This window comes from Symphalangus syndactylus, chromosome 12, assembly GCF_028878055.3.
Source record: "Symphalangus syndactylus isolate Jambi chromosome 12, NHGRI_mSymSyn1-v2.1_pri, whole genome shotgun sequence".
In the NCBI taxonomy this organism is placed as follows: Eukaryota; Metazoa; Chordata; class Mammalia; order Primates; family Hylobatidae; genus Symphalangus; species Symphalangus syndactylus.
In genome coordinates, this window is record NC_072441.2 from 42762698 (window position 1) to 42776035 (window position 13338).

Consider the following 13338-nt stretch of genomic DNA (forward strand, 5'->3'; position numbering starts at 1 on the left):
TAATTTCTTTCTGTTGACTTGGCATTTTGGTAAGTTGTTTAGCACAGACCATCTAGAACCTCTTCAGGTACAAGAAAGCTCCCTGTGTCTTATGTACCAAGTAATTGCTGGATTTCTGCTAAGAAGCCAGGGATATATGGGCAAAAGAACTACTTCTCTGGTATCATAGCTTTATAGTATGATCCAAAATCTCTTACTCTTTGTCTTTTGAACTATTCATCAATTCACTAAAGTATTGCTCATTTAAATACTGTTTTTTAAGTGTTCATACAGACAGATACCCATTACAAAGACTATTTTAGAGTTGGTCTGGGATGCTTTCCAATCAGTTCTTCCATATGTGCCCAACCACATTTAGATTTGTGACTATATTATAGTTGGTACCTATTTTTAAGTGCTTATTTCCAGAATATACAAGCCATTCATAAACCTCATCGCTGATGCAGAGTGTGTCATATTTGATGCAAAGGTCAGCAATTACTTGCAGTTCCTCTTTGTTATACACCTACACATAATAAAGGAAAGAGCACAGCCAATTATTCAACATGTGAGAAAATGATAGGTCAGAAGACTGTATAAGGAGATAAGAGACTTGCTTACCTTGCCAAGTGGGTTATGTGGAGTATTTAGTATAATAGCTTTGGTTTTGGAATTAAATTTACTTTCCAGTTCTTGAGGATCTAATGTCCAGTCAGAACTAGACCATCTTTTTCCATAAACAGGTTTCTAAGCATGAAGAATGAAGATATAATTTAATTCAATTAAGTCATGTTTACTGTCTTAAAACGAATAACCTAATAAGGAAAAAAACATCAAAGTAAGTCATGGCAAAGGAAACTGAATAAATTACCAACAAATGCTTCCCTGGAGTAGGAACAGAAAAAAAAGTAGAAAAAGACTAACAAAGAAGATAAACAGAAATAACTAGGCTGTAGTTCTGCTTAAGAGCCTAAGAAGACCTAAGTCTTATGCTCACACCTGTTAAATGGAAAAATAAGCCCTGTCAACATTAACTGCTGTTAATATTCCTTCACAGGAACTAGCTATAACTATGGTTAACATGTCTGATATTGTAAGGCTAGCTGAAGATTTTCTGACTCACCTTAGTGTATTACTTATGTTGAAAATATTTAAAAAAGACAACTAGACAAATAGAGATATACGGGAAATCTCCAAATGCAATCAAAGTAGAAACTTTATCATGACAAAGTAATTGGTATTTTCAAGACTTCTTAAGTCTTGAAACTTTGCCATATGAACCACACTTGAAAACTTACAGATCGCAGGGGAATAAAAACAGGTGTTGCTCCAGCCATTCTCACCATGGGCTCATAGCAGTCATAGAAAGGCACTATTAGTATGACCTGCAATAAAAGCAAATAAGATCACAACCTGTCAATCATTTATTCATGTTAATAATACCGTGTACCTACTATGGGCTAGGCACTGTACTATGTGTTGGGATACAGCAGTGAAAAAGGCAGGCTTTGCCCTTGTGGAGCTAACATCTGAGGGGAAGAGACTTTGGAGACAAACTTGTCCAGGTAGTCTTAATTGGACTCCTTGGTATCTTAGGGAGATCTATAAATAAGCATGCAGTGGGAGTATTTGAAATTACATATAAAATTTCATATATGCATAGGTAGATTTACCTGGAGAATGGGACTATCACATTCTCAAAGGGATATTCCAGCCAAAACGATTAAGCATTTCTTCATATTTCAAATTAGAAAATAAAATCTAGAATATAAGTGATGTATAAGCAGTGACAGACAGCAGGCTATGTGGAAAGAGAACACTGTAATGTTCCCTGGTATAAAGTGTTAATTTAAAAGCATTATCTTGAGAGTAAAGATGTTTCTCTCTTCTCAAAAGCACGGTTATTTTTTGTATTTTTAGTAGAGATGGGGTTTCACCATGTTGCCCAGGCTGGTCTCGAACTCCTGACCTCAGGTGATCTGCCTGCCTTGGCCTCCCAAAGTGCTGGGATTACAGGCCTGAGCCGCCATACTCAGCCTCATCTGTGAAGTTCTCAGGGACTAAGACAACCTATCTTTGTAACTCTAGTGGGAAATATAAAGCTCAACACAAAGTGAGAGCACAATAAAGGAAAATAAATTGGAGAGGCAGGGCAGTAGAGTGGGAGAAATATACCTGCTACTCTTCGCCTTGATTTCTTCACTTTTATGATGTGAACAATTCCTCTCTTTCTTTTTTTTTTTTTTGAGAGTATTTATTGAGTCCTCACTATTTTAGGCGCTGGCAGTAAAGCTATAAAGTTCTCCTGGAATTTATATCCTACTGAGAGAGGCTTATAATGAACGGAAAGACAAATAAGGACATTGGATAATTTCAGATAGTAATAAATGCTATAAAGAAACAATAAATAGGTCAGTATGATAGCAAGAGACATGTATGTGGTTTCAAAATAGTAGATAAGTTAATGAAGGAAGAAAGAATAGAGAAAAGAAGGCTAAGGGCTAAGCCTTAACAATACTCCCAACAGAGTGCAGAGAAAGAAGCAATAAAGGATTAACAACATCGAAGTATGAGACAAAACTATGTTATAGGATTAAAGGAGATTATGTATATGAAACTGTGAACTTCCTTAACATGTTTCCTTAAACATCTTGTCTGGCATAGTGGAGGGAATCAAAGTTGTAAAAGAATAACATAACACAAAGCAGATAGCAGCATCTTTCATAAAAGTGGTATGATAAAGGGTTATGAGAGTTCAAAGAAAGTTAACAATATAGATCAGGATAAATATTCGTTCTTCAGTCCCAGCTTAAGCAAAGTCTCTCTGGAGCTTTCCAGACTTAGCAGAGGTGATTGCCTCTTCCTTTTGTCACTACCATAATGTTCCTCTGAATCCATTTGCAAGTCTGTGTTCTTTACTAGACAGGGAACACCTTCTGCATAGAATCTATCTTTAAAATATCTTCTATCTCACAGTGCTTAGCATATATTGAATCCTCAGTATTTTCTGAATAAATGAAAGAGGCAAAAAGTATTAAAGCAAGGCTATTGGAATGCTAATGGGAAATACGGGTAGAGATGACTGAGGTAGGTGCAAAAGTTGGTCATACATCACAGTACTAAATTGCAGAAATCATTTTACCTTCCTATTATATTAATACATTCTCAGCTGGGCGTGGTGGCTCACGCCTGTAATCCCAGCACTTTGGGAGGCTGAGGCAGGCAGATCACCTGAGGTCAGGAGTTCGAGACCAGACTGGCCAACATGGCAAAATCCCATCTCTACTAAAAATACAAAAATTAGCTGGGCTTCGTGGCGGGTGCCTGTAATCTCAGCTACTCAGTAGGCTGAGGCAGGAGAATCACTTGAACCCGTGAGGCGGAGGTTGCAGTGAGCCAAGATCGCGCCACTGCACTCCAGCCTGGGCAACAAAGTGGGACTCCATCTCAAAAAAAAACAAAAACAAACACAAAAACATCCTCACATGGGATGGCTTATACAATTACTAGGCACACAAAGACATTGATCAAAAACTTGTAGACCAAGTTAAGAGTAAAGGTCATTTTAGCAATGAAAACAAAAGATTCTTTTTCCCCAGCAGTGTTAGTCCCTTCCATCTGCCCTTATTTAAATAGACTATAAAAATAAGAATAAATTACATGCAACAAAATGGATGAATCTCACAGACACAAAAATAAATGAATGGATCTAGACCCAAGAGTATACACTGTATAATTATATTCATATTAAGTAAAAGAGCAGTCAAAACAAGCCTATGGTAATAGAAGACAGAAGAGTAGTTACCTCTGGGAGAATATAGACTATGAAGAGGAACAAAGGAGCTTTCTGGGTACTGGAAATGTATTATATCTTTGTCTGGTTGTAGTTGCACAGAAATTTACACAGTAATTTATCCAGCTGTACATTTAAGATTTGTGAACTTTACTGTACATGCATTATACTTAAAACATAATTAAAAATAAAAAGAGAAAAGAGCATAATATAAGCAAAAGATTCAAAGGTGGGACAAATGATAATTGATTAATATAGGTATTATGATAATGTTAATATACTTACTTCATCTCCCTCATCAATTAATGCTTGAGTGGTGTTAAAAAGAGATCCATATGCTCCTACTGTCACAAGGATTTCTTTATTTGAATCAATTTGCTTTTGATAAAGCTTTTCATACAGATAGGACAGAGCTTTCACAAGTGATGGATGGCCCTGTTGGATTAAAAATAAGAACAAAACCTTGAATTTACATATGGGACCTACTGTTTGAGGTAATATGACTCTAAAATGTAAGAATTTTTAAAATTTGGATTTGATGTTTATAATTACCCAAAGAAAATTTATATTTTTTAATAGCAATAAATTTTTTAAAATTTCCTACATTTAGAGTATTCCCACACTATTCGTCATGAAGGCTTGCTAATGATTAAAACTTCTTACTAAATAAAGGGTTTGGGATTATATAATTTCAAAGTATTTGCTTTGAATAAAAATCAATCATTTATATTTTTTGACAGTAATTAAATCATATTGAAAAGAGTTGGATTTGTTTCCCAGTTAAAATAAGTAAAAAAACCCCACGTTAACTGTATACCCCCTCCTTGGCTCTTCCTGATTGCTGGAGAGATGGTTATGCCAAACAATGGACTAGGGAGACAGAACAAAAACAAATTCAATGAAGACACGAACACTAGTGTTGATGTGATAGCAAATGTTAGAAGGAAGTGAGACACTACTCACATTGACAGTCAAGACAGCAGTGGTTATCCAAGGTAACTACTTTCATAAGAGAAGTGGAGGGATTATGAAGGTACAGTCTGAGGCAAGTAGGGGGTCTGAAGACTCCTGGATTAGCTCTCCCTAAGTTCTCTTCTAGGTTCTCTCCCCTTCCTTCCTTTTTTTTCTTCCTTTCCCTTTCCCCCTCCTTGTTTTATTTGGTATTTAAGTCAATATTTCTTGTTGTTTTCTGTCCAGCATCTACCTCCTCATTTTGCTTTTGAAGTTCCATCCTGATTTTCCATCCCTTGAGAGTAAGAGTGCAAGTGCAGGTCATGTGCCATTGTTTGAAAGCACTTTGGGCTCTGGAGCAATAAACTGAGTTCCTTTGAATTTTACTTTAATAGCAGGTCTAACAAATTCTAGCAAAAGGAGATCTGTAAAGCAACTATAAACACTATATACATTTCTTAGAATGATGTGTTTGTGCTTTTAAAATTAAAAATTTAAGTACAAAAATAATTTATGCTTCATGTAATAAGTAAAACTAGGCAAAGATGTGTAAAAAATTACAATCGCTCCTCAACATTATTTCACTCCCATCCCCGAGGTGACCAATGTCCACAGCCTCGTGATAGTGCAACACCACTCTCAGTGCTTATACCAATATAAAAACACATAGACGGGGGTGGAGCCAAGATGGCCGAATAGGAACAGCTCTGGTCTACAACTCCCAGCATGAGCGACACAGAAGACGGGTGATTTCTGCATTTTCATCTGAGGTACTGGGTTCATCTCACTAGCGAGTGCCAAACATTGGGTGCAGGACAGTCGGTGCAGCGCACGGTGCGCGAGCCAAAGCAGGGCGAGGCATTGCCTCACTCGGGAAGTGCAAGGGGTCAGGGAGTTCCCTTTCCTAGTCAAAGAAAGGGGTGACAGACGGCACCTGGAAAATCGGGTCACTCCCACCCTAATACTGTGCTTTTCCAATGGGCTTGGAAAATGGCACAGCAGGAGATTGTGTCCCGCACCTGGCTCGGAGGGTCCTACGCCCACGGAGTCTCGCTGATTGCTAGCACAGCAGTCTGAGATCAAACTGCAAGGTGGCAGTGAGGCTGGGGGAGGGGCGCCTGCCATTACCCAGGCTTGATTAGGTAAACAAAGCAGCCAGGAAGCTCGAAGTGGGTGGAGCCCACCACAGCTGAAGGAGGCCTGCCTGCCTCTGTAGGTTCCACCTCTGGGGGCAGGGCACAGACAAACAAAAAGTCAGCAGTAACCTCTGCAGACTTCAATGTCCCTGTCTGACAGCTTTGAAGAGAGTAGTGGTTCTTCCAGCACACAGCTGGAGATCTGAGAATGGTCAGACTGCCTCCTAAAGTGGGATCCTGACCCCTGAGCAGCCTAACTGGGAGGCACCCCCCAGTAGGGACAGACTGACACCTCACTTGGCCGGGTACTCCTCTGAGACAAAACTTCCAGAGGAGTGATCAGACAGCTGAATTTGCAGTTCACGAAAATCTGCTGTTCTGCAGCCACCGCCGCTGACACCCAGCCAAACAGGTCTGGAGTGGACCTCTAGCAAACTCCAACAGACCTGCAGCTGAGGGTCCTGTCTGTTAGAAGGAAAACTAACAAACAGAAAGGACACCCACACCAAAAACCCAGCTGTACATCACCATCATCAAAGACAAAAAGTAGAAACAACTACAAAGATGGGGAGAAAACAGAGCAGAAAAACTGGAAACTCTAAAAAGCAGAGCGCCTCTCCTCCTCCAAAGGAACGCAGTTCCTCACCAGCAACGGAACAAAGCTGGATGGAGAATGACTTTGACGAGTTGAGAGAAGGCTTCAGATGATCAAACTACTCTGGGAGTAGTTTGGAGGAAATTCAAACCAATGGCAAAGAAGTTAAAAACTTTGAAAAAAAATTAGACAAATGTTTAACTAAAATAACCAATGCAGAGAAGTGCTTAAAGGAGCTGATGGAGCTGAAAGCCAAGTTTCGAGAACTACGTGAAGACAGCAGAAGCCTCAGTAGCCAATGCGATCGACTGGAAGAAAGGGTATCAGTGATGGAAGATGAAATGAATGAAATGAAGCGAGAAGGGAAGTTTAGAGAAAAAAGGATAAAAAGATACGAACAAAGCCTCCAAGAAATATGGGATTATGTGAAAAAACCAAACCTACGTCTGATTGGTGTACCTGAAAGTGACAGGGAGAATGGAACCAAGTTGGAAAACACTCTGCAAGATATTATGCAGGAGAACTTCCCCAATCTAGCAAGGCAGGCCAACATTCAGATTCCGGAAATACAGAGAATGCCACAAAGATACTGCTCGAGAAGAGCAACTCCAAGACACATAATTGTCAGATTCACCAAAGCTGAAATGAAGGAAAAAATGTTAAGGACGGCCAGAGAGAAAGGTCGGGTTACCCACAAAGGGAAGCCCATCAGACTAAGAGCTGATCTCTCAGCAGAAACTCTACAAGCCAGAAGAGAGTGGGGGCCAATATTCAACATTCTTAAAGAAAAGAATTTTCAACACAGAATTTCATATCCAGCCAAACTAAGCTTCATAAGTGAAGGAAAAATAAAATACTTTACAGACAAGCAAATGCTGAGTGATTTTGTCACCACCAGGCCTGCCCTAAAAGAGCTCCTGAAGGAAGCACTAAACATGGAAAGGAACAACCGGTACCAGCCCCTGCAAAAACATGCCAAATTGTAAAGACCATCGAGGCTAGGAAGAAACTGCATCAACTAACGAGCAAAATAACCAGCTAACATCATAATGACAGGATCAAATTCACACATAACAATATTAACTTTAAATGTAAATGGCCTAAATGCTCCAATTAAAACACACAGACTGGCAAATTGGATAAGGATTCAAGACCCATCAGTGTGCCGTATTTAGGAAACCCATCTCACGTGCAGAGACACACATAGACTCAAAATAAAGGGATGGAGGAAGATCTATCAAGCAAATGGAAAACAAAAAAAGGCAGGGGTTGCAATCCTAGTCTCTGATAAAATACACTTTAAGCCAATAAAGATCAAAAGAGACAAAGAAGGCCATTACATAATGGTAAAGGGATCAATTCAACAAGAAGAGCTAACTATCCTAAATATATATGCACCCAATACAGGAGCACCCAGATTCATAAAGCAAGTCCTGAGTGACCTACAAAGAGACTTAGACTCCCACACAATAATAATGGGAGATTTTAACACCCCACTGTCAACATTAGACAGATCAACGAGACAGAAAGTTAACAAGGATATCCAGGAATTGAACTCAGCTCTGCAGCAAGTGGACCTAATAGACATCTAGAGAACTCTCCACCCCACATCAACAGAATATACATTTTTTTCAGCACCACACCACACCTATTCCAAAATTGACCACATAGTTGGAAGTAAAGCTCTCCTCAGCAAATGTAAAAGAACAGAAATTATAACAAGCTGTCTCTCAGACCACAGTGCAATCAAACTAGAACTCAGGATTAAGAAACTCACTCAAAACCGCTCAACTACATGGAAACTGAACAACCTACTCCTGTATGACTACTGGGTACATAACGAAATGAAGGCAGAAATAAAGATGTTCTTTGAAACCAACGAGAACAAAGACACAACAACCAGAATCTCTGGGACACATTCAAAGCAGTGTGTAGAGGGAAATTTATAGCACTAAATGCCCACAAGAGAAAGCAGGAAAGATCCAAAATTGACACCCTAACATCACAATTAAAAGAACTAGAAAAGCAAGAGCAAACACATTCAAAAGCTAGCAGAAGGCTAGAAATAACTAAAATCAGAGCAGAACTGAAGGAAATAGAGACATAAAAAACCCTTCAAAAAATTAATGAATCCAGGAGCTGGTTTTTTGAAAAGATCAACAAAATTGATAGACTGCTAGCAAGACTAATAAAGAAGAAAAGAGAGAAGAATCAAATAGATGCAATAAAAAATGATAAAGGGGATATCACCACCAATCCCACAGAAATACAATCTACTATCAGAGAATACTAGAAACACCTCTACACAAATAAACTAGAAAATCTAGAAGAAATGGATAAATTCCTCAACAAATACACCCTCCCAAGACTAAACCAGGAAGAAGTTGAATCTCTGAATAGACCAATAACAGGCTCTGAAATTGTGGCAATAATCAATACTTACCAACCAAAAACAGTCCAGGACCTGATGGATTCACAGCCGAATTCTACCAGAGGTACAAGGAGGAACTGGTACCATTCCTTCTGAAACTATTCCAATCAATAGAAAAAGAGGGAATCCTCCCTAACTCATTTTATGAGGCCAGCATCATCCTGATACCAAAGCCTGGCAGAGACACAACCAAAAAAGAGAATTTCAGACCAATATCCTTGATGAACATTGATGCAAAAATCCTCAATAAAATACTGGCAAACCGAATCCAGCAGCACATCAAAAAGCTTATCCACCATGATCAAGTGGGCTTCATCCCTGGGATGCAAGGCTGGTTCAACATACACAAATCAATAAATGTAATCCAGCATATAAACAGAACCAAAGACAAAAACCACATGATTATCTCAATAGATGCAGAAAAGGCCTTTGACAAAATTCAACAACCCTTCATGCTAAAAACTCTCAATAAATTAGGTATTCATGGGACGTATCTCAAAATAATAAGAGCTATCTATGACAAACCAACAGCCAATATCATACTGAATGGGCAAAAACTGGAAGCATTCCCTTTGAAAACTGGCACAAGACAGGGATGCCCTCTCTCACCACTCCTATTCAACATAGTGTTGGAAGTTCTGGCCAGGGCAATCAGGCAGGAGAAGGAAATAAAGGGTATTCAGTTAGGAAAAGAGGAAGTCAAATTGTCCCTGTTTGCAGATGACATGATTGTATATCTAGAAAAACCCATTGTCTCAGCCCAAAATCTCCTTAAGCTGATAAGCAACTTCAGCAACGTCTCAGTATACAAAATCAATGTACAAAAATCACAAGCATTCTTGTATACCAATCACAGACAAACAGAGAGCCAAATCATGAGTGAACTCCCATTCACAATTGCTTCAAAGAGAATAAAATACCTAGGAATCCAACTTACAAGGGACGTGAAGGACCTCTTCAAGGAGAACTACAAACCACTGCTCAAAGAAATAAAAGAGGATACAAACAAATGGAAGAACATTCCATGCTCATGGGTTGGAAGAATCAATATTGTGAAAATGGCCATACTGCCCAAGGTAATTTATAGATTCAATGCCATCCCCATCAAGCTACCAATGACTTTCTTCACAGAATTGGAAAAAACTACTTTAAAGTTCATATGGAACCAAAAAACAGCCAGCATCGCCAAGTCAATCCTAAGCCAAAAGAACAAAGCTGGAGGCATCACGCTACCTGACTTCAAACTATACTACAAGGCTACGGTAACCAAAACAGCATGGTACTGGTACCAAAACAGCATGGTACTGGTACCAAAACAGAGACACAGAACAATGGAACAGAACAGAGCCCTCAGAAATAATGCCGCATATCTACAACTATCTGATCTTTGACAAACCTGACAAAAACAAGCAATGGGGAAAGGATTCACTGTTTAATAAATGGTGCTGGGAAAACTGGCTAGCCATATGTAGAAAGCTGAAACTGGATCCCTTCCTTACACCTTATACAAAAATTAATTCAAGATAGATTAAAGACTTACATGTTAGACCTAAAGCCATAAAAACCCTAGAAGAAAACCTAGGCAATACCATTCAGGACATAGGCATGGGCAAGGACTTCATGTCTAAAACATCAAAAGCAATGGCAACAAAAGCCAAAATTGACAAATGGGATCTAATTAAACTAAAGAGCTTCTGCACAGCAAAAGAAACTACCATCAGAGTGAACAGGCAACCTACAAAATGGGAGAAAATTTTCGCAACCTACTCATCTGACAAAGGGCTAATATCCAGAATCTACAATGAACTCAAACAAATTTACAAGAAGAAAACAAACAACCCCATCAAAAAGTGGGCAAAGACCATGAACAGACACTTCTCAAAAGAAGACATTTATGCAGCCAAAAAACACATGAAGAAATGCTCATCATCACTGGCCATCAGAGAAATGCAAATCAAAACCACAATGAGATACCATCTCACACCAGTTAGAATGGCCATCATTAAAAAGTCAGGAAACAACAGGTGCTGGAGAGGATGTGGAGAAATAGGAACACTTTTACACTGTTGGTGGGACTGTAAACTAGTTCAACCATTGTGGAAGTCAGTGTGGCGATTCCTCAGGGATCTAGAACTAGAAATACCATTTGACCCAGCCATCCCATTACTGTATACCCAAAGGACTATAAATCATGCTGCTATAAGGACACATGCACACGTATGTTTATTGTGGCACTATTCACAATAGCAAAGAGTTGGAACCAACCCAAATGTCCAACAACGATAGACTGGATTAAGAAAATGTGGCACATATACACCATGGAATACTATGCAGCCATAAAAAAGGATGAGTTCATGTCGTTTGTAGGGACATGGATGAAACTGGAAACCATCATTCTCAGTAAACTATCGCAAGGACAGAAAACCAAACACCGCATGTTCTCACTCATAAGTGGGAATTGAACAATGAGAACACGTGGACACAGGAAGGGGAACATCACACTCTGGGGACTGTTGTGAGGTGGGGGGAGGGGGGAGGGACAGCATTAGGAGATATACCTAATGCTAAATGATGAGTTAATGGGTGCAGCACAACAACATGGCACATGGATACATATGTAACAAACCAGCACATTGTGCACACGTACCCTAAAACTTAAAGTATAATAATAATAATTTTTAAAAAATTACCTCTAACAAAAAAAACACATAGACATGTATATACCTACATATTTACAAAAACTAGAATATACGTATTAATAAATAAGTGGGTATCATTGTGTTCTAATGAAACTTTATTTACAAAATTTGACATATTGGGTCCATAGGCCATAGATTGCAAAACCCTGATATAGATCAATTTGGGAAAACTGACATAAACAATATTTAGTCTCTCAATCCATGAACATCATTCCCAATTTATTTAGGTATTGCTTAATTTCTCTCAGTAATGTTTTATAGATTTCATTGTACAGATCGTGGATATATTTTAAAAAAGTTATTCTTACATGTTTTGTGTTTTGGGATACTACTATAAATAGTATTTTAAAAATTTTACTTTCTAATTGTTCATTTTAATATATAGAAATACACCTGATTTTTGTATATTGGCTTTGTGTCCTGTGACCTTGCCCAATTCATTTATTAGTTGTAGTAGGCTTTTTTTTTCTTTTAGAATTCCTTAGGATATTCTATGTACACGATCACGTTTTCTGAAAATGAGTTTACGTTTTTCTTCTTTCTAATCTATGTATCTTTATATCTCACAGGATTCTAGTACACTGATGAATAACAATGGTCAGAGTGGACATCTTTGCTGTCTTTTCAATCTTACTACATTATGTGCATTACAGGTGTAATCTGTAGGTTTCTCATAGATTCCTTTTATCAGAGTGAGAAAGCTCCATTCTATTCCTAATTGGCTGAAAACTTTTATTATAAATGAGGGTTGAATTTTGTCAGATGCATTTTCTATATATACTATGTAAGATGATCTTTTTTTTCTGATAATATAGCATAATTGCAATGATTAATTTTTGGATATTAAAACTAACCCTGCATTCCTATGGTAAACCTTACTTGGTCAGGATGTATTACTTTTTATATCTTTATACACACGGGCACACACACATGCACACACACATATCTGGATTTGATTTGCTAACATTTCATAATTTTTGTTTCTATGTTCATGAGAGATATTGAACTGGAGTTTTCTTTATTTCTTTTGCTGGCATTTTTTAAGTCAGTTTTTGTATCAGGGTAATGCTGAAACTAATTTTATGAGACCAGCATTACCCTGATACAAAACCCCTGATTAAAAGGTCAGACAAAACCATTAGGCATTTCTTTATTTTTCAAATTACAAAAATTGTTGATCAATAAGTAAAAGTTTTTCATCCTGCTCCACTTTCTGAATAAATGTGTGCAGAACTGGTATTATTAGGTTTGTGCAAAAGTAATTGTGTTTTTGTTATTAAAATTAATGGCAAAACCGCAATTACTTTTGCACCGACCTAATAGTTCTTCCTTAAATGCTTGATAGAATTCACTAATAAACCATCTAGGTATTGAGGTTTGTTTGCAGGAAGACTTTAATTACAAATTCATTTTCTTTCATTGACATAGGGCTAGTTGCATTTTTCATCTCTCCTTGTGTCAGTTTTGGTAATTTGTATCTTTTAAATAATCTGTTCATTTCATCCAAGTTGTCAATGTACTGACATAAAATTATCCGTAGTATTGTCCTATTATTGCTTTCATGTATGATCAGTAATGATATTCCTTCTTTCATTCTTCATATGGTGCTTTGAGTTTTCTCTTTTTTATTGGTCAATCTAGCTAAAACTTTTACTTATTGATCTTTTCAAAGAACCAGCTTTTGGTTTCATTAATTTTCTCTATTGTTAGTTTGTTTCTAGCCTTTCATTATGGATTTGTATAGGCTGGGGAGT

The 13338-nt window shown here is 37.9% G+C and overlaps 1 protein-coding gene across 4 annotated transcripts in view; it reads right to left on the minus strand.

Moving 5' to 3' along the window:
* The window catches only part of KYAT3 (kynurenine aminotransferase 3), a 69627-nt gene that overhangs the window by 31319 nt on the left and 24970 nt on the right, over positions 1-13338 (minus strand). For 3 of the 4 annotated variants that reach the window (XM_063625362.1, XM_063625361.1, XM_063625363.1), the window contains 4 exons: positions 4058-4207; positions 1278-1364; positions 601-726; positions 385-505 (listed from right to left, as the gene is read on the minus strand). In XM_063625362.1, the coding sequence (XP_063481432.1) occupies positions 385-505; positions 601-726; positions 1278-1364; positions 4058-4207 (484 nt within the window). Of the gene's footprint in view, positions 1-384; positions 506-600; positions 727-1277; positions 1365-2154; positions 2280-4057; positions 4208-13338 lie in introns of those variants that run through there. The other variant, XM_063625364.1, reaches the window with a different exon arrangement.